This window comes from Choristoneura fumiferana, chromosome 3 (assembly GCF_025370935.1).
Source record: "Choristoneura fumiferana chromosome 3, NRCan_CFum_1, whole genome shotgun sequence".
Lineage (NCBI taxonomy): Eukaryota > Metazoa > Arthropoda > Insecta > Lepidoptera > Tortricidae > Choristoneura > Choristoneura fumiferana.
The window spans coordinates 15,764,657-15,789,788 of NC_133474.1; the positions used below are offsets into that span (position 1 = coordinate 15,764,657).

Sequence of the window (25,132 nt, forward strand, 5' to 3'; positions counted from 1 at the left end):
TGTTTGGGTGAATGGAAAAGGAATGTCATTATGACTGCTCTCACTCTCATCCCATCTATTCTATAGTGGTCGATCAAACTGTTGGCGTTCTGCAGAATCAACCGCAACCCTGTCATCGCAACTGCTGGGGTACTACCAAACTCCTAACTCGAAGTTCGTGTCGTGCGGTCCCTCTGACACTTACACTGTTTGATACGAGAGCGATGAACAGGTCTCGCAGCAGGGCTACTCCGAAACTCGAAACTCGAAGTTCGTGTCGTGCGGTCCCTCTCGCTCTCGTATCAAACAGTGTAAGTGTCAGGGGGGGGGGACCGCACGACACGAACTTCGAGTTTCGAGTTTCGGAGTAGCCCAGCTGACATTGGCCCAAGCCGCCATTGAGGGAATAATAATATTCTATAGTGTGAAATGGAACGTTAGATTATTTGTTTGAGTCATTGGTTTAACAACTAAGTTTATGGATATTTATGAGTTAAGAAATGAAATACGCCTTTGTTCGTAAATGTCACAGTTGTCATTACATTATTTTCTATTGTGTTGTGTATGCGATTTGGGCGAGTGTCAAGTACAAGTCAGAATTGAATTTTCTTCGCATTTTCTTCTCATTAATTTATTATTATGTGAGAAGTGTAATGTCGTAGCTTAACCATTATTTTATATTATTATATGGATATGTGATAGTAGCTAAGTAAAGTCATGTTCGGATATAGTAAAGAAGCTGTTAGAGTGAAAGTCAAGGTTTGTATTGAATGTACAACATACAAGCTTGTAAATTTTTAAACTGTATCTTTTTTCTAGGGATAGAGAAACTTGAGTCTCGGGTGATCTGGTTAGAACCTGGCCGAAAGATTATCCAGACATCGTCATCGCCAGCGAATTTAATTAAATGTCACGTATATTTTATTTTAGAGAACAAAACACTACTCTTAATAATAAATTAATATACACATTCAGCACCCAACGCGAAATATAGCATATTGTGCTTGTAGTGGTGAATGTAGAAGCACATTTAATGTTATCTTTAGCCATTCACATCAAGGTTTAAAGCAAAAAACTAAATGTTGTCGTTATCAGAGTGGAACAGTAATTAGCCACCTTGAATTTTTATGTGTACTTAGGATAACTTATTGTTTGGTGCAATAGTAAACCCTAAGGAAATATAATTAAAGTGTGTAACAATGAATGTTAACGGAAATTGGAATTTAACCTTAATTAAATTAAACTTTTATCATACTTTGTTCAAATGTTAACTTTTTATTTTTAGAAATGTGAAGGCAAGCTACAACCAGAACTAAGGAAGTTCTCAGTGGACCCTCAAATAACCTCATTGGAGGTTTTACAAAGTATTTTAGTGAAAGCATTTGATATAAAGTCAGATTTCACTCTGTCATACAGAAGTGTTGATGACTATGGACAAGAGATATACTTGCCTCTTCTCTCTGACTGGGACCTGGATGCTGCTTTTCTCAAGTATATACCTTATTTATTTGTAGTTAAACATGTTTAAGTTATGTTACTACATACATATTTTTTTATTTATGTGGGTAATTGAGATAAGTTCTCCACCTAGTTTCTTAGTACATTTTATGTTTATCTGGGGGCACGTTAGTGCCCCCGCCAAGTCGAGCGCGAAGCAAACACTGCTGTACCATCCTTTACTGGAACCATTTCGCTGCATTTTCAGGCCCCTATTTGAGACCTCTGGATAAGACCAGAATGCAGAAATTTTCGTCATCCAGTAAGCTATAATCACATACTTAAAATCCAAAATTTCAAGTCATTTAGTTCCGAAGTTAAGCAAAAACAAAGACATTCACTCATGATCATCAAAATAAAACTAGTTTTTCCCATAAACTCAGAGCTGAAATTTGGTACAAAGTTAGGGTTTAATGGCCACATAAAGGGAAAACTATAAAAACTAGGATAATCGAAGATCTGGAGTACATGGTGACCCTGATTAGAAAACACAAGAGTTCAACCAAACTATTAGAGATCAACATACCGCCTTTACAAAATATATTCAACTTGGTGGGCCACTTCATTTGATAATAAGTAATAAGCCCACGTTTCTACAAAAAGAAGTGAAATCTCACCAAAAACATTTTGTAAAAAACTAGCCAAGTCTCGATGGAGCTGCTTGTTTATCTCTAAAAAGTAATGAAATCTAGACAAAGTCGGGCCAAATCTAAGGTTCTTTACTGCGATTTCTTTATTATTATAGTTAATGTTGTGTGACTTGGCCGTTGATTTGTACCCACTAACATATAAAGAATGTTTATATTGTCTGCGTATTAAGTCTTAACATCTACTGGATAAGACTTAAAGACTCAACATTGGGATTTTTATTACTGCAAATAATCTTTAACATGGTGAAAATACTATATGTATAAAACAAAAAGTTGGATATACTCAGCGGCACAAAATTTGGCCTACTCTCTATACAAAATTACCTATTACTGCATACATTTTTTGCTGCTCAGTATATTTTTGGTTACTTTTTTTTTCTGTCTGCATTGTGGCGATCTGTGAACTCGACACAATAAGCCATTTTTTTGTCTTTTCATGTCTCTGTTATCAACTGAGAAATACTCCACTGAGCATCCCTTCAAGTGCTGTCATTGAACCTGCTTGGTAGAGCAGGGGACACTTCTTCAGTCTGTTGTAGTGCACGTTTTTTTTTTTGTTCAACTGGATGTTAAACGAGCAAGTGGGTTTCCTGATGGTAAGGGATCACCACCGCTCATAAACAGCTGCAACCCCAGGGGTATTGCATATGCGTTGCCAACCTAGAGGCCTAAGATGGGATACCTCAAGTGCCAGTAATGTCACCGGCTGTCTTAATCTCTGTGCCGAAACACAACAGTGCAAGCACTGCTGCTTCATGGCAGGATTAGCGAGCAAGATGGTGGTGACGCTTCCTGTGCCTTTCAGTTTTGTTGCCAATTGATTTATGTGATTTGATAATCTGGCCTGATACAATTTGCTATATTTTACAATTTCCTGCTTCGTAGTTACTAACTTAATTATAACTAGCATTCCTTTACTACGGAGCATTACTTATTTTAGGGCGCATAATATAGCCTTGACTCAGCGCTCAGAGCCATGTGTCCAGTTGAGGGTGGACATGAAGCCGTTTGCAGAGGCATCAGAAGACTGGGAGCCTCCGAGCATGAGCCCGCCGGCGCCCTCGGCATGCCGCGACCTAGCGCGGGACCAGCCTACTGTTGCACCTCCACACCAGCCAGAGAAGCAGGAGATAGCAACAGGCTTTCAGGGGTTGATCATGAACCAGGTAAAGTCAACTGCCATGTTTAGCTATCATTTACACTAAATAGAATGGAGTGATTGTGTTAACACCTAATAACATTTGCGCTTAGAACATTCATCTAAGTCAGGGATGGGGAAACTGCGGCCCGCGAAGGCTTGAAATCCGACCGCAACCATCAAACAAAAATCAAGAGATTTCGTATTGTTACAAAATTTCATTCTCATTGACAATGGCACACGGCGGCTACGCCGTACAAAATATGCGTTCTTGAATCTACATAGGCACGACGATGTCTGTACACGCGTCAATGTGTGCGTAAGATACACAGGGCTGACTATCGCAAAACCCTAATAAGTGCTACCAATGACATTTAAAGGTACTTATATGTATGGCTTAGATAGTGCAAATAAATGTAATTGTTAATCTTACCTATTTATTTAAACCTACCTCCTTAAAATGTGTCTGTCTTGTGTATTTAAGCATTATTATTTTCAATCACAATAGATATACGACTACGAACTTAAACGAATTATTCGGTAGGTAGTTATTTAATGTATTAATCGCGATAATTTCAGAAATCATTATTTATTTAGAAAAAGGAAGTACGTAGGGTACCGTTACCATTTCGCAAAATAATATTTTTATTTCAGTAGGTAAATAACATAGCCAAAAATGCAACAACTTGGCCCGCCATATATTTCGTTAGTATATAGGTTGGCCCATTTATATCGGTCAGTATGGGAAAGTCTGAAACTATACGACATACGAAAATTTCTTCTTAGGAACCATGACATCGATTTTAATAACAAGAAAAACTACATTCATGCATTTTAAAAAAAAAACCTGTAAAAAAAAACTTACACTATTTCTATTTAGATATCGATTGTGTACGTCTTAAGAAGTAAATGTGCCATTCACACCAAGACGTTCCATTTTCAAATGTGGTTTATTACGTCTCTGTATCTACATACCAATTATTTTAAGTGGGATTTTCAATTGATTGTTAGTGTTTGATTAATAGAAGTTAGCAATTGGACAATGTTATCGCAGATAACAAAACTTCCGGAAAGGTTTAATGCAATGCCAATGCCGTATGATAGGTAAAGTGGTGTATGTAATCGATGTCATGTGATTTCAGACTTTCCCATACTGACCGATATAAATGGGCCACCCTGTATACATTGGCACGCGAAGGAAAGTTTCCTCATCCCTGATCTAAATCTAAACTCGTCAAACACGATGTTATAGGTGGTGTATGAAGTAATTCTTTTCTTCAAGTAAAAAAACTCAATTGAACAATTCTCATTGTCTTGTCAAGTGACTTCTTCATACAATTGTAACTTCATGCGACTATTAGACTATTTTGATAACAGGTCGAAAAGACATTCAACATGGTGACCCGAGCACTCAATCTGTATGACGACCCGAACACGCCGTCGCGCGCGCCGCTCAGCGACATTGAGTTCCGATCGTTTCTTGATGCTGTCGGACAGATCACTAACACGGCCAAACTGCGGGAAGTCATTTATTGCGGCGGCATAGACCCCAGTTTAAGGTTGTACTAAACAAACATCTGCATCTATTTGTAACATGCTTATAACTCATACTAATATACTGACTATTTTGTATGTGTGGCTCCAGCCGCCATCACAAATATATGAAAGAAGTAATTTAATATCCAACCGAAACCAGTATTTAGTGACTACTTTGAAAAAATCTCGTATCTCAAATCAACACGTCAACAAAAATGACCTTTGAAATAATTTCATAAAGTTCACTCAGAAAATTATAGATTGTTTTACCCCCGACGCAAAAAGAGGGTTGTTATTTTAAGTTTGAGCGCTATGTGTGTGTCAATTGTACCAATGCATGCTCATAATCTTAAATACCTATTGCTCGGCGAGCTGTGGACCTCGCGAGTTTTCTTAACTTAAAACTGAAGAAACGCTCACCCACCTTAAGCTGCCATGTCTCTGCTATTTTGAAAAGTTATTAAAACTAAATTGACGATATAAAACTAAATTATTGAACCTGTTCACAAAATTTCACGAGAAACGGTTGAGAAATGTGACCTGTATAGGAGAACAGACCGTTGGAAAGACAAAAAAAGGCATTTTTGACAAGCTGAAATGGAGACGCTTTGCTTGTGCTTTGTACATGCTATCGACTAATTAAATTAAACAACCAACTCTCTTTATTATTGGATTATTTGAAAGATAACAGTCCCAGCACCGGATTCTGATATTAAACAGATAAAACACATACTGACAACAGAAAAATAATGTTGCTAACATTTGGTTACAATTTACAGGAAAGTTGTGTGGAAACATATCTTAAATGTGTATCCTGATGGCATGACCGGAAAAGAAAGGATGGACTACATAAAAAGAAAAGCTAACGAATATTACGCTCTAAGAGCGAGATGGAAAGACTGTATTCAAAAGGGAAAGGTTTGTTTGTAATTTTTTTTTACTCAGAAGACACTACCTCATCATCATCAGTCTACAGCAGTCCACTGCTGGACATAGTTCTCTTCCATGTAGGGTTGCCATTCGCCAGGATTTGTCCGGACTTGCCAAGTGTCCGGATTTTTAGAAATAACCTCATTGAAAAAAAAATAGATATTTGTTTTAATGAAACGTTTATTATACCGTTTTTTATGATTGAAATAAGGAAGGGAAGGAATTTAACATAGGATAAATTACAGCTAAAGAGATCTCAATAATAAATAGCTAGCAGCTAGCGTAGTACTGCGTAATCTCTATTACAAGAAATGTCAGGACTTTTAGGGTGATGTCAGGATTTTGGTCAGGACTTTTCATTTTTTCATATGGCAACCTTACTTTCATGGCGCACCACAACACTCTGCCTTCAGCCCTTTGCATCCATCCGCTGCCAGCGACCCTCTTAAGGTCGTCCGTCCACTGTGCCTCAGGACGCCCTACACTACGTTTTCCCGTCCGTGTTCTCCATTCGAGGACTCGTCTGCTCCACCGTTCATCGGTCCTGCGACAGACGTGGCCAGCCCAACGCCACTTCAGCGATTCTTTGAGCAACATCGGTGACTTTCGTTCTTTGTCGGACACTACCTAACCTAATTTAATCAGATTGATTTGTGAATGCTAGCAGAAAGCTTGACTTCAGGGTCCACAGACTATATAAACAACACATTAGTCTTACATCAGACACAGATAAGACAATCATTTGTTTAATAACTACACATATCATATCCGTTTCAGGTAAACGCGGATTTAGCTTACGTAACGGGTATGGTGCGGAAAGACGTGTTGCGCACAGACAGACACCATAACTTTTACGCTGGCAGCGACGACAACCAAAACATCGCTTCTCTCTTCAATATTCTGACGACGTAAGTAAAAGTTTCAGAATTAGGCTGCACCAAAGATGTGCTAGAAATTTATTTTTCACTAACCAATAGAAACGCTTCATTTACCTATCTTCGCACAGCTCATCTCTGGTGGAAACAGCTGAGCGGAGCGAGGCGAGGTAAATGAAGCATTTCTATTGGTTCATGACAAATACATTCCTCGCTAGACATCCTCGCACATCTCTGGTGGAAACGGAGCCTTTGATATCAAAAAACAGGAAAAATTGGATAGTTCGCAAAGCTGACTTATACATTTATTAAACTGTACCAAATGTTCAGCATAATTTGTGTTAACACAATTTCTTTGTGTCACGGCTTGTTGAACTTTGTCACTATTAGCTGGAAAAAGCAACAGAAAACGAATAGCAAATTTGCGTCAGCTATTGACGGTGTTCAATCTGCAATTACTTTAAATGCATCTCGATTCACACCAGCAATTTTTGAATTAGTCCTCAACCTTTAGGGACCTATTAAAGGTTCATTATAAACATCACATTATAAATATGGAGATAATTCTGAATAAGTGTAATAACTTTTATTGTTTTTTTTTATTGGTTTACCCTCATAAAGCGTAGCAATATCACAAGGCTATTTACATTCTGGTCAAAATAAATATGGCACAGATAACTGAAAGGGCTGTCAGCTCAAAAACCACTGATTTTAAATGATTGGATCAGACTGAATGCAGCATGCGAAACATATCCGGTGTAAATGTGTCCTTTAAATGTTCTGTTCAACAAACATACTTCAAAAGCAATTGAAATCAAATCAGTCCACATCCACCCACGTCAGAGTAAAGGCCTGTTCATTTTCACGCTACTTTTTCCGGTCCTGTGCCATTCTCATCCACAGTTTACTACAATAATGCTACAAACCCACCTCACATCAGATGTTAAAATGTGTATGTGTTGTTGTACACAGGTACGCGTTGCACCACCCGCGGGTGAGCTACTGCCAGGGCATGTCGGACCTGGCGTCGCCGCTGCTGGTCACCATGGGCGACGAGGCCCACGCCTACATCTGCTTCTGCGCTCTCATGGCGCGCCTCTACTCCAACTTCCTGCTCGATGGAGAAACTATGACGCTCAAGTTCGCGCACCTCACGGAATCCCTTCAAGTCTACGACCCGGATTTCTACGCCTATTTAAAATCCCAGCAGGCCGATGACCTCCTCTTTTGCTACCGCTGGCTCCTCCTGGAGATGAAGCGCGAGTTCGCGTTCGAGGACGCGCTGCGCATGCTGGAAGTTCTCTGGGCCTCCCTCCCCCACAAGACTCCGCACTCGGAGCTCTCCTTGCAGGAGCGCGAGTTCGACTCGTCGCTGGAGGCCGACGAAGACCCGCCTCCGCTCAGCCCCCTTATCAAAGCCCCCCGCGAAAACGCTTACACAAAGGTCTGCGCCATTCGGCGACAGAGCTCCAGTTTCAGCTTAGCGAACGTCAAACCTCCGAAATTAGCCACATGTAAACAGATGAACCACAGTCTAGACGAGAGCGCCACGCGAGTTTCGGTCAATAATTCATCCCTCAAACACGCCAAGGAGTTCCAGAGCCTAGACGACGCCGCCCTGCAGACGATAAAATCGAAAGCGGACAAGAGAGATAACAACGTCGAAGCCGTCACAGAGAAAACGCTGGGCAAAGACTTGAAACTTCATGTCCGACAGAACATGAAGAGTTTACCTGAAAATGACAAGCAGGACAATTTCTCGAATACCGAAATTTTGTTAAACGGAAAGTCACATTCAGACACTAAGGACACGACCTTGGGAGGGCAGATTAGGCTATTACGTGATAAAATATCGGTTCATAATAATAAATTTGACGCTTCTAATGACACAGATTCGCATAACAGACCAAAAGTGAAGATGATAAAGAATTTAAACGAGTTTCTCAATTTCGCGACGGGAAGCAAAGGAGATCCCGTCAGACGCGAAAAACTGCAAAGAGCTCACTCCGCTATCGAGCACACTAAGGAATACCCAAAAATCACTCTGACCAAAATGTCGATGGACGAGAGCGATCTAGGGAAACAGAACGTCAGAGACGCCCTGTTGAACAAGATTAACAAGAACATTTACAACGACACAAACGAGGGCAGCAGCCCCGACGACTCCCAGGAGTACTACCCGATGACGACCTCCATGACGCGCGAGCTGCGGCTGGAGCTGGAGCACCTGGACCGGCAGGTGTTCGGGCCCTCCTACCGCGCGCTCGCCGACTCGCCCTCCGACTCCACCAGCGCCGGCGAGCGCGCCGTCCGCGACCGCCATCCCGACACGCTCCCCAACCACACCCTGGGGACGCGACCGGACGCGACAGAAGCGCCGGAAACGACCAAGCGGTCGCCGCTGCTCGACACCATAAAGTCGAACGCGCGGAGCGCCGAGGACATATATCTGTGGGAGAACCCTCTGCACAGGAACACGCCGACGACGCGCACGACGGCGAGCTGCCCGCAGACGCCGGACGAGCAGGCCGAGCTCGAGCTGGACGACAGCGGCGAGATCTTCGAGACCCACTCCGGCAAGACCTCCGTCACGCCCATCCGCCTCGTGCGCAGCGCGCGCCGCGAGCCGCGCCCGCGCGCGCCGCCGCCCGAGCCCGCGCGAGCGCGAGACAGCGACTCCGACTCCTCCGAGCGCGACGCGCCGCCCGCGCCCGACCGGCCCGACGCCGCCGTCTCCAGATCCAACAAATTCTTCTCGAACATGTCGCAGGAGCTGGAGAACGCGAAGAAGAACTGTGAGTCTCTGCTGAACGCGAAGCCGTCGAACCTGAACAGCGTCGCGTCGACGATAAACAACTTCCAGAAGAAGTACGAGTCGTTGAAGCCGCCGGCGGGTCGTGGCGGCGGCGCGGGCGCGGCGCAGGGGCCGGGCGGGCTGCCGGCGCCGGCGTCGTTCGGCGGCGGCAACCCATTCCTGATGTTCCTGTGCCTGACGGTGCTGCTGCAGCACCGCGACTACGTGATGCGCAACCGCATGGACTACAACGAGCTGGCCATGCACTTCGACAAGATGGTGCGCAAGCACGACGTCAACCGCGTGCTCGCGCAGGCGAGACACATGTACGCGCTCTACCTGAAACAGCACGCGCCCGCCCGCCCCGACCTCGCCGCATGAGCGCCGCGCCCGCGCCCTCTCACGGCTGACACCGACTGAAAGCGAAAGGATCTCTAGTAACATTTGCTCATAAGATGTATTTAGTGGAGAGATTCTATTATTTTTGATGATGGATCGAGTGATCTGGATTGCGGTTCATGTGTACCTACCTATGTATTTAATGACGTGAGCGTAAGACTTAATTAATATTGACTTAGGTTTTTATTCCAAAGAACTTATTTATATATTGTGATATTTTTGCACTTGAATTACTTTTTGTATGAGTTTTTTGATGTTTATAAAATGATTTCGTTATGGATTAGCTGACCGAGAAGATATGCGAGCGCGCCTCGCGCCCCGCCCGTCATTTGTCGCGGTCGGTGCAACATTATTATTTTAATGCCATTCGAAAGAAGAAACGCACTCTGCATTTATGGATAAACGATATATATCATCGTGTAAACCGCTTGAGGAGCACAATTTCTCTGACCTAATATGATCTAAGTTGACGTGATAAAACGACAAAGCGTAACGAACTATTCAAGTATACTTCGAACACAGCTTCAAGAAAATAGATTTAAGAAAATATCTCTTACCATATTGCTCCTTAAAATACATGCTTTGTGGCCTACAGTATGCATTACAATGATTTTAATTACGAATTAATTAAAAAAAAAACATTATTTAATAATGCCGATTGAGAAATTAAAATATTAGCTTGATGTGGGTCTTTTTAATTCTGCGAAATAGTGGAACTTTGTTAAGTATAGGTAGTGCCACCAGAGTTGAGATCCCGCACACAAGAACATGCCGTGTAATGACAGCAGGATTTTGACATTTGCTCATTCATTTCATCCATTCTCCTTTTGTGCAATCAGTTATTTTTGTAGCTGTGTAACCTAATCACCTCAACTCTGATGGAACTATCTATACCTAGTAATGCTCGAGTTTTACACTCTCCTACTTAGTAAATGAACATAAAACTTTTAACGTCTATATCTTTTTTTCGCTTTTGCGAGGAAATGAAATAGCGATAGTGGAATCAATCACTTTCTATGTATCTTTTATTTTTATATGATTAATTATTTATTTAAATAAATAAATCCTGATATGAAACGTCAGCATAAAAAGTATTAGATAAGTTACGCTTATTAGAAAGTTACTTTTTTCCAATCTTCATGTTCGTAAAGTTGGTATTACTGTATCTAGGATAAAATTAGTTTTATGCTCTAGTGCACAATAAAATCTTTCTAACCAAGGCATCACAGTCAACAGCCAAACATAAAATTTCTCGTGTTATTTCTTGATAATTTTTTTATAAATAAATAACAATAAACTACTAATTTAAAGTTATATATAAATATTTTATGAAAACATGAAAAATAATTAGAGTAAGTGAAAAATTGTAAGAACGATAATTCATTTTAAATATCAATTTAAGAAAAAGATAACATAAAAATAAGAGTTTATTACCCATTTAATTAATTCTATTTTTAAGCATCGATCCAGAAACTAAAATATTTATATAATGAACGGCATTGACATTAATTTCACCTCGGTCTATCTCCCATAATTGAACATTTTATGCTCTTAGTCTTGTTATACAATCTACTAAATGTCTAACATGATTCACAAGTCCGGGTTAAACGTGTTACTCAAGTTGTGTAATTCTTGTGAAGTGCTTTTTTAGTGGCCAAGGCCTTAGGGTTTCTTAAACGTTTTGCAGTCACGGACCACTTTCACAATTTAAGCAATTCCACTGACCTCTGATACACATGCCATGGACCCCACTATAAGAAAGCCTTAGGGGATAGAATAAAATAAAAGATCAAATAAACAACAGCTATGTTTACTGAACAATTTATTCATTAAAGCAATAAAAATATGTTTAACGACTTATTACTTCACCTGCGCAAATATCACAAGGTTCGAAGCCTCCACATTTAGGAGTTTATAACATGACGAAGAATTTATCTACAATGCATTTAATTACTTCGAAATACATGAACATTTTTAAAATGTACCATGATGCATCCAGAAACTTAAAAAAATCATTTCTATTTGCAAAGACTACATATTTAAAGTCGCCATTGATTTTACATTATTTAACATGACAAATAGTAATGATTCCATTAAATTTTTGCTCTCGATTGGCGATTGATGGTTTTAGATCTTGAGTGTTTAACTTAAATTATTTTTGGTTTTACTTTCTCTTGTTGCCGCCGCCTCCCGCCAGTATCATAGCGATGCGTATAAAGATGTTTATGACGTCCATGTACACAGAAACAGCCCTGAAATTAATAAAAGGTAAATGAAAACACAAGATTCATTTGGTGCTTCAAATTAGGCAGTCAAGATGGATCTACTTATATTTAAGTCCTGAATAACAATTAAATGCTGAATTTATGAATTCATTTGTTGTATAATCAGCATTGAAAGTATTTAGCTTTTTTATTGTGTTGCACTAAATCTTATTTATCAATCTTTTACATTTAACAATCAACCTATTTGATTCCTTGGCCACGATAGAACCTTATCATAGTTTCTAATTTTATTTGTCTATAGCAATGCTTATCAAATAACTGCAAAATGCTGCATGTAATAAATAAATAATAAATATCATGGGACACTTGACACCAATTGACCTAGTCCCAAACTAAGCAAAGCTTGTACTATGGATACTAGGCAACGGATAAACATACTTATATAAATAAAAACATACTTAAATACATAATAAGCATCCAAGACCTGAGAACAAACATTAGTGTTATTCACACAAATATCTCAGTCAGGTTCTCTAACCACTTAGCCATCCGGTCGTCACAACCGTTGTAAAGCGACAAGTTTTAAAGTTGCGCATCTACGTTTCATGCTAATGGAATGTATAATTAAGAATTAGCCCGAAATTACGCAACGTGGTAGGGATTTAATGACCCAGCACACGCTAATTAATAGATTCGACTTGACTAAAGGGACAGACAAGTGAGGGTATGACAGTGGACTCACGAGTTGATGGGGTCGTAGGGTTGCATGGCATACGCGGGGTGCGTCTCCGCGCGCTTGACGATAGCTTGCGTGTCATACAGCAGGAACCCGCCGAAAACTATCAGCCCGCCGTACAGGCTCAGTGAGTATAGACCTAGAACAATATTTCAATGAACACGTTTAATTCCGCATCGCGTTGGAAAGCGCCATACTTGCACTCACCATCCATACTAATATTATAAATGCGAAAGTGTGTCTATTTGTATGTTAGTAAGTCTTTCACGTCGAAACGGAGCGACGGATCGACGTGATTTTCGGCATGGAGATAGTTTATCAGCCAGAGAGTGACATAGGCTACTTTTTATCCCGGAAAAATGCACAGTCCCCGAGGGAACAGCGCGCGATAAGATAACAGAGTTCCACGCGGGCGAAGCCGCAAGCAAATGCTACTCATTATATATTTAAGAGCCTAGCTCTTGTCGGTGGAGTAATCGTCATTCTGTATGCCTCTCTGCTAATGCTTTGAGCTCTCTGATACAACATTACATGAAATAGATAAATGAAAAGAGGGCAGAAGAGGCAGTGTGCGTGCGGCGGGTGTGCGTAGCGGCGCCAACCGGCGCGCACACATTTAAGCCACGCGATGTACAGTACGATTACTTAGAGTTAAAACTGACTGTCAAGATGGGCGTGCCTTCAGTCAATTTTCAACTTTGAGGTCATACAAATAAAATAGTTTGTACATAATCTGTAAACGTGGGTAGCGGTGTACTAAAAATGGCTTTATTTGTATGACGTCAAAGTTGAAAATTTGTAAAAGTTTGTAGTGAACTTACTTCTCCTATTTTACTATGCTTGCAGATTGGATGGTTAATGTCTCTGGTAAAATCGTACATTTTAAGCACTGTTATATGCATCTACTGCTGTTTTGTGCATCTACTATATGGGGGCAGGAATACTGACCGGCGCCGAGTGCCGACGTGGGCGGCAGGAACATGCCGGCGAGCGAGGCGGCGAACACGACCCCCAAGCCCATCGCGAGCGGCGCACGCATGTTCAGGAACTCGCCCGACGGCGCGCAGATCGCAATCGTGCTCAGACCTCCAACAACTCCAGCTGTGTACCTGTTGACACATGCAATTTACTGACCTGAACTGTCACCCTGTGGTTAATCCGGAAAAACCTGCTAATATGGGCTCTTCTTGTACTGCAATGGTCATTGGTGCTAACAACCAAAACTAGCTATCTTTCCGTGCAGCTATTTAAGTTAGAGGGATTTAAATTTTAATTCTTATAATTTTAATTACAACTTATTCTACTGAAAAAAGTTGTAAAACCTCCCATTGTCATTTAGAAGTTTAACATCGCGAAAACTTAAATCACAGCTAAGAACCAGCTCGGTTAAACTAGCTTTTGGTTAATACAGGTTTAAAATTAGTCCATCCACTTGTGGAGATATTGCAGACAGACACAGCAATCAACCTAACACTCCTCTTTTTACATCAGAGGTTAAAAAATCCAAATATGCAGCATAAAAGGAAGGTACTCATATGTTTAACAGCCTATTTATGTATGTCTGTACATTAGTTGTCATGAACTAATGGACCATATTTCAGATAAACTTGGTCATCAATATCTTTCATAAACAATGTCAATGTCAGTGAGAGGTAAGGCAATAGCTATTTTTTATCCATTAACCCTCGAATGCAGGACCCGTTTCAGAATTGGACACCTCGGTGCGGCAACTTTACATAAGGTTGCCTGCTTCGTAGTTTAGAATTTTGAATGTTTCTTTCTAAAGTTGTTATTTCAGCATAGTCCATTTGGAACATATCCGTGCTTACGCAGTTCATGAACTGGCACGGATACGCGTCTATAAGCATATGAGGGGTTAATCACACTAAATCGGACAGTATTTATCAAACACAAATATGATCATACCATGCAGCTCGCAACAGTATGGGCCCACCAAGGAAGCACATTGGTGCAATCACTGCTCCCATGATGCCAGTGTGTACCATCCATGCCAGCTGTTTGGCACCAAAGCCAGGTCTGTATTCCATCCCACGTACCACCATACCAGAGCCAATCATGAGACCCATGGTGACCAGTATTGACTGCAAGATACATTTAGTGCTAATTTATAAATAATATTAAATTAATTTAAAACACCTAATTAATTGAACTATTAAATTAATATATTGACCATGATTCTAGTCTTGTCAGTCTCAAATGATACCAATTTTACAGATTAAGGCTAAAGAAGCCACAATTGTCCTTTTTTTTAATTATAGTTTCCTGTTGCTATACATCAAGCCAACTAGCCCAGAGTCCGAATAATAATTAAGTAGACTTACCATCCATCCATTTCTAGCAACCAAATTCAACAGTGCAGGTGTTCTAAACACAGCAACTGCACTCCCAGCCGTTATAATAAGTGAGCCAGCAATGTATCCATAAGTTGTCTTGATGCGATCCTTTACATACTGAGGCCAAAGGCTAGAAGCATACAAATTGTTTAAAAGTATAGTTGCAAAGAAGAAACAAATTACAATTTTTTTTTTTATTATTAGATTGCACTTTGAACACAGATCATGACATGAAAGTACTCACTGTGCCTCCTGCAGTGTGCCAGGTTTGACACCAGAGCCATAATAACATAAAGCACCCAAACCAACAGCAGATGCTCCGGCTAATGCTCCTTTTCCTAGGCTGTAAGCTAAAATATTTTTATTTTAATTGAAGTAAACAAATATGGAATGTTTTGATAGGAAGCACTTTTTCATTTACAAGTAATATCCTTACCGTTAGGTCCTGCTGGGGCCATTAACCTTTCCCTGAGTGTAGGTTGTGATCTGGACGCAACCCGCGTCCGAGTCTCGCGAGCATAATTTCTGATAACATAATTCCTGGGCACAAATTTTTGAGGAATCGGTGATTGTAGAGTATGTGTTATATTAACTACGGAGCGACCAACACACATCCGTGACAACATTGTGATTATTTATGATGCAACCTGTATGAAATGAGTAAATCAATCAATTTTCCCCAAAAACTGACGCAGGTCACGCAGGAGACAGAACTTTCTCGTAATGATCTGATCAATCACTCACGTCAAATCAGTAAGTTTTAGATTCACTTGTTGAAATGCCAAACAGCAAAAATCACAAAAATTAATTACTGAATAAATACTGCGTAATTTGTTTTTACGACGGCCGGTCCGGTAGCAGCGCCGCTGGTAATACAAAACAGCACAGAATAGAAAAACGAACAAACGATTTATCTCGCAAAAGCCTAGATCTGGAAAATCGTAGATCAAATTGGCCAATAGCGAACAACATGAAGACGTTTTCAAAGTTTTGTTCAAACACAAGCAAGCTTGTTTATTGTTCTTAAAATTCTTTATACGACGTTTTTATCAGAGGCTGGAACAGCAAGATAAATGCTGCTAACTGTCAAAGTCATGTCTATAGACAGACTTGTCAATGTCAACCTCGTCAAAGGCAAACTCGTGCCGCACGTACACGAGGTTTCGGTTTCGCTTCACTATTTAGCCCAGTGCTAGTGTTAGGTAAAAATGAAGAAAGTAAAGTCAAAAAAGCCGGCAAAATCTCTAGAGATCCAGTCATCAGGTAAGATCTAAAACACACTTTAATAGTAAAAAAACTATTTTGAAAATTGACAATTAATAAAAATGCCACATTCTGTTTCTAGACTCTGAGGCGGAATTGGATCCAGAGACGCATAAGAAGTCTCTAGAAAAACTAAAGGAGGTAGATCCAGATTTCCATCATTTTCTGGAGGAGAATGACGAAAACCTCCTAAATTTCGAAGCGGATTCCGACGAGGAGGCGTCGGACCCAGAGGAAGATGATGCGGTGCACACGCCTGGCCCGCTGCAGGCTGACAGCGACGAGAGTGACTTTGAGGTTCGTTGCATATCAATATTTTTCTATACAAATCAGACTAAATTATAAATGTTTACTTTTTCATTCTGGGGAAAGGGAATGGGAGATTGGGGAATTGCAGTGTTGCAAAAAAACACCAAACTGCACTCCAACTGTAAACTGAAAAATAACATGAAAAAACACGTTTTTTTTCTGGAGCATGTTTTTTTTTAAGAGTACAGAAATTTAAAATTAAAAAGGCAGTTTCTGTAAAAGATTAATACTTATATTTTATTTATAAATCTACCATACCGTTTTGGTTCAATAGTACCAAGTTTACATGAATATATTGGCAACATTCAAACTGCACACGGGAAATCCCCGTTTGGTATATGTTTGTTTGAACGTTGTTGGCTACTGACATTGACACAGAGGAAGATTAAATTTTTGTTTAATTGATTCATGAGTACTTAATTTGATTTGTTTTTTTAGTAACATAAGAAATTAGAAAACATACCTCAATAAAACATGTTTTTTTTCAACATTGTGAAAAAAACAAAGTAGTTTTTTTTCATGTTACATCACTACGATTGCACTTATTCATTTGATTTTTTTCTCAAAGATTTTAATCATCAATCACCAATCAACAAGTTACAATGTTTTTTACTCTTTTCAGATTACACAACCATACTGAAAAAAGTGAATAATATTAATTAATCCTCAAAATTATCATGAATCAACATTCACAATGATCTTTTTCTATTTATAGGAAGAAGTCACACTCAAAGGGAAAATCACACTTAAAATGGTTTCAGAGTGGCAAGAAGAGTTGCAAAGTGAAAAGAAGATAAAGATTACAACACTGAGTTCTGTAATCAAAGCCTTTAATGCAGCTATGCTGAGAGCAACAAGTAGCGATGGCACTTCTAAGGGTGAATACAAAGTAGAAGGTATGACATATTTTAAGCCCTACATCAAAATTAAAATCCTGCCAAGTTCGTTAGACATGATTGGTTTTGAGGTGATGAATATATATGGCACAGCCTCTGTGTTATTAGATACTTCACACAAGTTGTGTGTTTTTCTTTATCATCAAAAAGCTCATGGTAAAATTCAAATACAGTTGACTCTTGTTAATTCAAACCTGCGATAATTCGAACCTCTCTATAATTCGAAGTCGTCACAAGTTCCCTAAAACATCTCTTCATATGGTGTAAACCATTTGATAATTCGTAATATATTAAGAGCCCCTCGAGTTTCGAATTAACAAGAGTCAACTGTATATGTTTGAATATAAAATTTTAAACACTGAGGTGCAAGCACATGCTCAAACCCATGAATCTGCTACAGATCAATCCATTAGACTATGCATGGTTGCCATGGTTTTAAACCACTAAGTTGCCTAATATAGTAAATGGTCCCCTCAAACTGTTGCCCCCTCTGGTTAACCCACATTACATTAGTGTTAACAGCTAAGGATGAAGAAGTTTTTACTGAACTTTAAACTTCAATAGCCCAACTTGCCACTGAAACATAAATAATAATAAATAAATATCACGAGACAATTCACACCAATTGACCTAGTCCCAAAGTAAGCTTAGCAAAGCTTGTGTTATGGGTACTAAGCAACGGATAAATATAATTATATAGATAGATACATACTTAAATATATCCAGATACCCAGATCCCCAGAACAAACTTTCGTATTTTTCATATACATATCTGCCCCAACACGGGAATCGAACCCGGGACCTCAAGCTTCATAGTCAGGTTCTCAAACCACTAGGCCATCTGGTCGTCCAATCAACATCTTTTCAACATCCAACAACCATCTTTTGAGCAATTAGCTCATGCATCATGCTCATGTTGTAAGTTGTCCAGCTCCCTAGACAACTTACAATTTAGACAAACAACAGACAATTGGCGATGGATGAAATTTTTAAAAGTGGCTGATTTTTTTTTATCGGTAGGAATAAGCTTACTAGTCAGTAGAAAAAAATATTTTATTTTCTGTAGTACCAATCAATAATAATAAAAAAATGAAATAGTTTTTATTCCCGCCAAAATGAACTACTGCTAACAAAACAACAAATGTTACTACAAATAAAAAAAAACGTAACACCCTGCCTTGCCATGACGAACTGCGCTGTGTGACACCAAAAAAAAAACCAGTTGCTGATGGAGTCACATCCCTTCGCTTACATTATTAGTTGCAGTTAGTTTAGTATAGAACCTGTATTGATTGAGAGTATTTTTTTTCACGTATTAATATCTTTAATAAATAACACGTAATACATACAATAATTAACAAAAATAAATAAAAATAGAACTAAAACTAACTTACTCTAATCCTAAAAATCTATATTTACAAATATCACCCAAGTTGCTGCTATTGGGTAGGGTGCCCATAAGGCTGGCTGCGTTTCCTCGTTGTATGGCAATGCCAATAGGTTGACCGATGAAAGAGCCAGCCCTATGGTCACCAGTGGAACTGGCAAGCTTCTTTTTAAAAAAATGGAAAAGTTTTTTTGCTTTGGGTCCCCACGGACTAAGAGTTTCAACAGCAAAAGCCTCAAATATGAAGATGTTTGCTAGATTTTCATATTTACGGCATTTTGCTGTTTCGGCCGTTGCAGCCGCCGCACCAGCCATCAACAATGTCTTAGCAAGATTAGACAGCGCCAATGTGTCCACACATGCGGCCTCCCAAATAAGCGGCCGTCCCAGAGTATTATTGGTAAACATAAAGATAATTTATGGTATCTTTTTTCAGGCTCCTCCGTATTCAATGCTGTAATCCAAATGTGTGTGCTGTATCTACCTGGGGCTATAAAAAAATATCTTGGCATGGAGCAGTCAGGCAAAGATCCACAAAAATGCAAACATTTTGTCAAAATTAAAGCTTCTTTGGTAGCTTACTTAAATGATTTATTGAAGCTTCTAAGTGGAGTCACATCAGAGAACATTCTGACGGTACTTTTAAAACATTTACATCAGATGTCTATTTATGTGGCTTGTTTCGGCAGAATATCTAAACTGGCACTGAAAAAGCTGATCACTCTGTGGAGCTCCAGTGAAGAGACAGTGAGAGTGCTGGCCTTCCTTTGCATTCTCAGGATAACAAGGAACCAGCAGGCTGTCTTGCTGGACCTTGTCCTCAAAGCTATGTACATGACCTATGTGAAGAATTGTAAATTTGTGAGCCCATCCACATGGCCAGGGATAAATTTTATGAGAAGGTCTCTGGTAGAAATGTTTACATTAGACTTGAATGTATCGTACCAGCATGTATTCCTCTACATAAGACAATTGGCTATTCATCTGAGAAATGCTATAGTTGTGCAGAAAGTGGAGAACAGACAAGCTGTGTACAACTGGCAGTTTGTAAACTCATTGCACTTGTGGTCAGACCTGTTGGGAGCCACAGCCAACAAGCCACAGCTGCAGCCACTGATCTATCCACTAGTAATGGTCATTACAAACACCATCAAGCTTGTACCAACCCATCAATACTATCCTGTGAGATTCCACTGTGTTGAGATGTTGATTCATCTGTCAAAAGAATCAAATACCTTTATACCAATCTTACCATTTCTCCTAGAGGTAAGAACATATTTTGAGTATTTACTATTTTATCAACTACAATATATTGAGTATAACCCCCGACGGAGGGGTGTTATAAGTTTGACCGCTATGTGTGTGTGTCTGTCTTTGGCACCGTAGCTCTTAAACGGGTGGACCAATTTGAATGCGGTTTCTTTTATTTGAAATCAAGTTTTCTAGCGATGGTTCTTAGACGTGTTTCATCAAAATCGGTTTAGCCGTTTTTGAGATATTGAATTTTGAAGTGACGAAGTCGGGCGTTTTCCAACTTTTTGTTCATAGTGTGATGATGAATACTAATTTTTTGATCAAATGGGTTTGTTTCAGGTATTAACATCTTATGACTTTAACAAGAAACACAAGAAAGTCTCGATGAAGCCACTAGACTTCTCTTGCATCCTCAGGCTGGCCAAATCCCAGTTAATGGAGAATGGATTTAAGGATGCTGTCATAGACAGGATATATGCACTGCTGTTAGAATATATGGCAAATCAATCTCATTCCATTGCTTTCCCAGATACTTCACTACTTGCAATCATTCAGGTTTGTTCCTAATCCTTATATAATGCTTTATATCCTCAAAACAGTGATTATAACAAATCTCTAAGGTCAAATCTGATTAAATCACGCATAGATGTTAAAATGGCGAATCCATTTTAACATTTGCCTAGAAAAAGTCAGTCATTTGATCAAATACCTCAATCTGTGAAGTGAAATGACAAAATCAGCCAAAAAAAGGCAACTCGTTTCACGAGGTATGTTCAGTGATATGATAAAATCTAAATTCTAGTAGAGACTAAGTTGATCAAACTTAATTGTAGATGTAGACATGTTATGTCTAGCTAGGTACATACTTGTCATTTCACTAAACCAATGCAGCACTTCGATTTGTATCTTTAGGTTTATGTCAGTCAGCGAAAAAAATGTAGCCTACTGTGTTCTGGCTTGTTAAAAAATCAATTTATATCTTATTACGTCTCAAAATTGAATGAGTACCTAGCTGCACTAAACTACGTGTTGAACTGCTAAAACCATATTTATTTTATTACTCTTCCTTTTGGCTTTGCCATAATCAGAAGTCTATTACACCACACTTGTTTGTCTTGCAGATGAGACAGTTCCTGAAAAATTGTTCCGTCTCTAACTATACAAAAAAGATGCGTCAGTTACTAGAAAAGATAGAAGAGAATAGCAAATTTATTGAACGCGAAAGGTCAAAGATCAGTTTTTCTCTGAGTGAGAGTAAGGTAGTGGCAGCCTGGGAAACCCAAATCAGCACTGCAGGAACACCACTGCAAACATTCTTCGAAAACTGGAGCAAGATCAACAGGATACAGAAGAGAAAGAAGGTCACCAAGAATGATGAAATAGCTGGGGAGTTGCCAATGATAAAAAGAAAGAAAATTTCGGAAGACGCAGCTAACACTGTTAAAGCAGAAAATAAGGAACCTTTGGTTCTTTTCCCATCAGACAGTGAAGACGAAAAGGATAACTTTATTATGGAAGAAGATGACCAACCGAAGCCCAAAAAGAAGTTGAAGAAGAAAAAGGACCTCAAATTGAAGAAGAATAAGAAAATCGCTGCAGACGCCGTAGACGATGTGGCGGACAAAGGCGATGTTGTGCAAGATTTGAGTGTCAATGACTGGTAATAAAATTGTCATTATTAACGTTGCCTTGACTTTTACATATTCCCTCATAGCGATTTAGACATACAATTTTTGAATAAGGTATATGTAAAAACTTGGTATCGGCGCCTACCCCTGTTACGGTCGAATCTAACTCGAATGCTAACAGCGTATGAGCAATTCCGCAAATTTACGCGCAAGATTTTTAGATGAAACAGTCTTTTTATTTAAAATTCCTACGCCTTAAGACGAAAGTTTTTAACCAGTGTGTATTGCCAGTGATGGCATATGGATTCGAGACGTGGTGCTTCACTATAGGCCTTAAAAATAGGCTTAGAGTTGTTCAGCGAGCTATGAAGAGAGTTATGCTCGGGATTTCTCTACCTACGAGATCGAATCAGAAATGAGGAGATACGTAGAAGAACGAGGGTCGCCGACATAGCCAAGCAAATTAGCTCGTTGAAGTGGCAATGGGCTGGCCTTATAGCACGGAGGACAGATGGCCGTTGGGTCCGAAAAGATCACAAATGGAGACCGCGAATCGGCAAGCGCAGCGTAGGACGTCCACCAACAGATGACAGACGGCCGGGTTAAAGCTGCGGGCCGCTTCCAACCAAAGGAACTGGAGGTCTATGGGGGAAGCCTATGTCCAGCAACGGACGTCCTACGGCTGATATGATGATGATGATGATATTATGATGAATATTATTTTCCATAGTACCTATTAGCCATTATCAACTCGCGCGGCCGCGGCTTCGCATGCGTAAATAGGTCTAACAGTTCCCGTGGGAATTCCCAAAAATTACCTACATAACGGAATTCATATCAGCATTGCATAAAAAATACCCGCGCTAAACTGATCGCTTATCCTGATCCCGTGGGAACATCGAAAATATCGGGGAAAAGTTGTCGTCAACAATACCGCGCTATCAGAAATGGCGTGACGTTTTTGTCTTTACAAACGCAGTTTTTAAGTTTTTACTGTTTAGTTTATTATATGTGATACACCTTAAAACCGTATCATAAAACGAGCATGACATCTAGTCCCCGTTTTGTTAGGAAAAAAGGGAAACAAAGGTTTCAAATGTTTCGTCCGCCCCGGGCGGCTGATACCAGTGCCTCGCACAGCACAGCTCTAGATAGTGGAAACTGTTGAGCGGAGCGAGGATAGGTAAATACTACAGCGTTTCAATTGGTTCACGAGAAACTCATTCCACGCAACGCATTTGCGCATACCTATCTCTGTTGAAACGCAGCCTTGGAACATTTTACTCAAAAACTAGTAACAAAACAAAATAACTCATTGGGTTGCACAAATACCGCGCGCGCAAGTCATCGTCTGCCGTCCATCGTAGTGAGTTACATATGGAAGTCCTTAGATCGATTGGTATTTTAAAATTAGTTAAGCTTTTATAGCGGACTAGCCTCTTTTGTGCAATTAATTAATAGGTAGACCTAAAAAAGCTTTATGCACTATCTTATGTGCAATTAATTAGGTTTATTCCTTTCCTTATTATTAGTTCTTCCTTAGTAATGTAACTGAAGAATGTATATTCAATTAAATATACATACTTCGATTACACTACTAAACTACTATTTTTTTTAATTTCAATTAAGTACAATGGGCAGCGTTATTCTCGATGACATGCGCTATATTTTTGTTAGGTATGATTGATAGTCCGTTAACATGATACGATTACATTTCCTTGCAGTTAAAAAAACACTTTTAAAGGACTTCCGGCTAAAAAAGGCTTGGCAGACTTATTTATTATTAAAGACACTAATATTACGAAACGTTTGTAATAATTTTGGTCAAGATGTCACATGACGTAGGAAATCGTTTTTCATCTTTGCCGCAGTCTGTCAGGCACTTCCGGCTATTTCAGAACTGACAGACTTATGTTGTCCCTCTCTACGGATAAAGGGCTACATGATGCCACGTAGTTTCGTAATGATGTCACATGACGTAAAATGATCTTAAAATTTTGACCGGAAGTGAAGGATTTATCAAAATTCCAGCTAGTTTAGGTGCGATAGTTTTTTGATTCTTGCTCAGCACAACTTTTTCCACCGTATGCCATGCATCTTATCGTGATGTCATGTTACGTAGGTAACTTGGGGCTAGGCTCACGGACTATGAGCTTCAGACTTCAGCAGTGTTTTGTTTAACGGGATATTTATAAAGAAAGGCTTAAAATGATAAAAAATCAAATGTACGAAAAACGCAGTAATAAAACCGCGAGTAATATACAGTTTTTGTCTCGGATGGAAAGTCAGCAAATCTGACTTAATAGGTACGCAGTATCTATTTTGGGCTAAGCGACGCTATGTATTCCAGATGTCAAATGCAGGTAGTGTACATAGATACCAAATTTCATCAAAATCCGTCCACCGTTTTAGCGTTTTAGAGTGACAAACACACGTACATTAAATTTTGCGCATTTATAATATTAATATTAGTAGGATGAATGGATATGTCGTAGTGACCAAAATAGCCAAATACGGGGTACCGAAATTCAATCATTCAAACATTTTCACCGCTATGATATATCCAGGGATCGTTAAATACGAGCAAAATCGATTGAAATGACGCATGACAATTAAATATGTCAACCCAAGCACTTCAATGAATTTTGTTCCATTTTACGAACCCTGGATATATTATGTATCTGACGTCGACTATACCTACTTATTAAGTACACATAATTTAGATTTAGCTCCAACAAACTTTTAGCTGTGAGCTCTAAAAACAATTTTGTATATCTTTAAAATTTTATTTTTGAATTACAATTATCATAAAATAACAAATTGAAAAAAAAACATAGTAAAAGTTCACGGCACGCCTTGCAGGAAGTAAGTCCACTGAGCGCGGGGCTCGGCCGGCTCGTAGCACTCGATGGTGAGGCAGCCGGAGGGCAGCTCGTTCGACGTCGCGCTCGACTGCTCCCGCAGGTAAACCACCACTTTCATATCCTGTATCAACACCACATTAACCCCTCGTATGCGGGAACTAAAGAATTACTGTAGAGGACCGGAAGTAGGGGGTTGCCGGCCCAGCAGATATAGACAAGCAGGTTGCAAGGCCGGTAACACCACCTTCGGGTCGGCCTTCAAACTAACTCGTTCATCTATTGCTTACTTTCCAGCCTCTACAACAATGTACTATTTTTGCTGCCATGATTCGCTGGTCAAACTATATTTAGGTACGATATCGGCGGCGTCTTTGTCATCAATGAATCTAGCCACGCGGCCTGAAATGTAAGGAAACGC

The 25,132-nt window shown here is 39.7% G+C and overlaps 4 protein-coding genes across 5 annotated transcripts in view; 2 read left to right on the forward strand and 2 right to left on the reverse strand.

Annotated features, from left to right (window-relative positions):
• Window positions 1-524: 524 nt before the first annotated feature.
• On the forward strand, window positions 525-10,481 carry LOC141426736 (uncharacterized). The gene is made up of 7 exons (XM_074085876.1): window positions 525-738; window positions 1,265-1,470; window positions 3,067-3,292; window positions 4,642-4,823; window positions 5,580-5,718; window positions 6,508-6,638; window positions 7,578-10,481. The coding sequence occupies exons 1-7, from the start codon at window positions 697-699 to the stop codon at window positions 9,778-9,780; spliced, it is 3,129 nt and encodes a 1,042-aa protein (XP_073941977.1). The 5' UTR covers window positions 525-696; the 3' UTR covers window positions 9,781-10,481.
• A 1,122-nt stretch (window positions 10,482-11,603) lies between these two features.
• Window positions 11,604-16,050, reverse strand: LOC141426739 (growth hormone-inducible transmembrane protein-like). 2 transcript variants are annotated; one of them, XM_074085880.1, is made up of 8 exons: window positions 15,926-16,050; window positions 15,550-15,760; window positions 15,358-15,463; window positions 15,102-15,243; window positions 14,686-14,861; window positions 13,708-13,868; window positions 12,766-12,898; window positions 11,604-12,050 (listed from the first exon to the last, which is right to left on the reverse strand). In XM_074085880.1, exons 2-8 carry the CDS (start codon window positions 15,737-15,739, stop codon window positions 11,963-11,965), a joined length of 996 nt encoding a protein of 331 aa, XP_073941981.1. In that variant the 5' UTR covers window positions 15,740-15,760; window positions 15,926-16,050; the 3' UTR covers window positions 11,604-11,962. The 2 variants fall into 2 exon arrangements, with proteins under 2 accessions (XP_073941981.1, XP_073941980.1); XM_074085879.1 differs by having other exon boundaries at window positions 15,858-16,050.
• Window positions 16,051-16,223: 173 nt separating this feature from the next.
• On the forward strand, window positions 16,224-24,734 carry Noc2 (Nucleolar complex protein 2). The gene is made up of 7 exons (XM_074085884.1): window positions 16,224-16,376; window positions 16,459-16,673; window positions 17,401-17,581; window positions 19,405-20,234; window positions 20,562-20,777; window positions 21,344-21,882; window positions 24,713-24,734. The coding sequence occupies exons 1-7, from the start codon at window positions 16,322-16,324 to the stop codon at window positions 24,717-24,719; spliced, it is 2,043 nt and encodes a 680-aa protein (XP_073941985.1). The 5' UTR covers window positions 16,224-16,321; the 3' UTR covers window positions 24,720-24,734.
• The window catches only part of LOC141426743 (hydrocephalus-inducing protein-like), a 40,485-nt gene continuing 40,047 nt past the window's right edge, over window positions 24,695-25,132 (reverse strand). Inside the window, exon 80 of the mRNA XM_074085883.1 lies at window positions 24,695-24,835. Coding sequence (XP_073941984.1) covers window positions 24,695-24,835 — 141 coding nt within the window. The remainder of the gene's footprint in view (window positions 24,836-25,132) is intronic.

Coding starts and splice junctions, on each gene's coding strand:
- LOC141426736 (XM_074085876.1), top strand. CDS start 697: ATGTTCGGATATAGTAAAGAAGCTGTTAGAGTGAAAGTCAAG. Junction 3,293..4,641: donor AGGGGTTGATCATGAACCAG/GTAAAGTCAACT, acceptor TTTTGATAACAG/GTCGAAAAGACATTCAACAT. Junction 6,639..7,577: donor CTCTTCAATATTCTGACGAC/GTAAGTAAAAGT, acceptor TGTTGTACACAG/GTACGCGTTGCACCACCCGC.
- LOC141426739 (XM_074085880.1), bottom strand. CDS start 15,739: ATGTTGTCACGGATGTGTGTTGGTCGCTCCGTAGTTAATATAACACAT. Junction 15,244..15,357: donor GGCACACTGCAGGAGGCACA/GTGAGTACTTTC, acceptor GTATGCTTCTAG/CCTTTGGCCTCAGTATGTAA. Junction 12,899..13,707: donor CACGTCGGCACTCGGCGCCG/GTCAGTATTCCT, acceptor ATATTGTTCTAG/GTCTATACTCACTGAGCCTG.
- Noc2 (XM_074085884.1), top strand. CDS start 16,322: ATGAAGAAAGTAAAGTCAAAAAAGCCGGCAAAATCTCTAGAGATCCAG. Junction 16,674..17,400: donor GCGACGAGAGTGACTTTGAG/GTTCGTTGCATA, acceptor TTCTATTTATAG/GAAGAAGTCACACTCAAAGG. Junction 20,778..21,343: donor CACTACTTGCAATCATTCAG/GTTTGTTCCTAA, acceptor TTTGTCTTGCAG/ATGAGACAGTTCCTGAAAAA.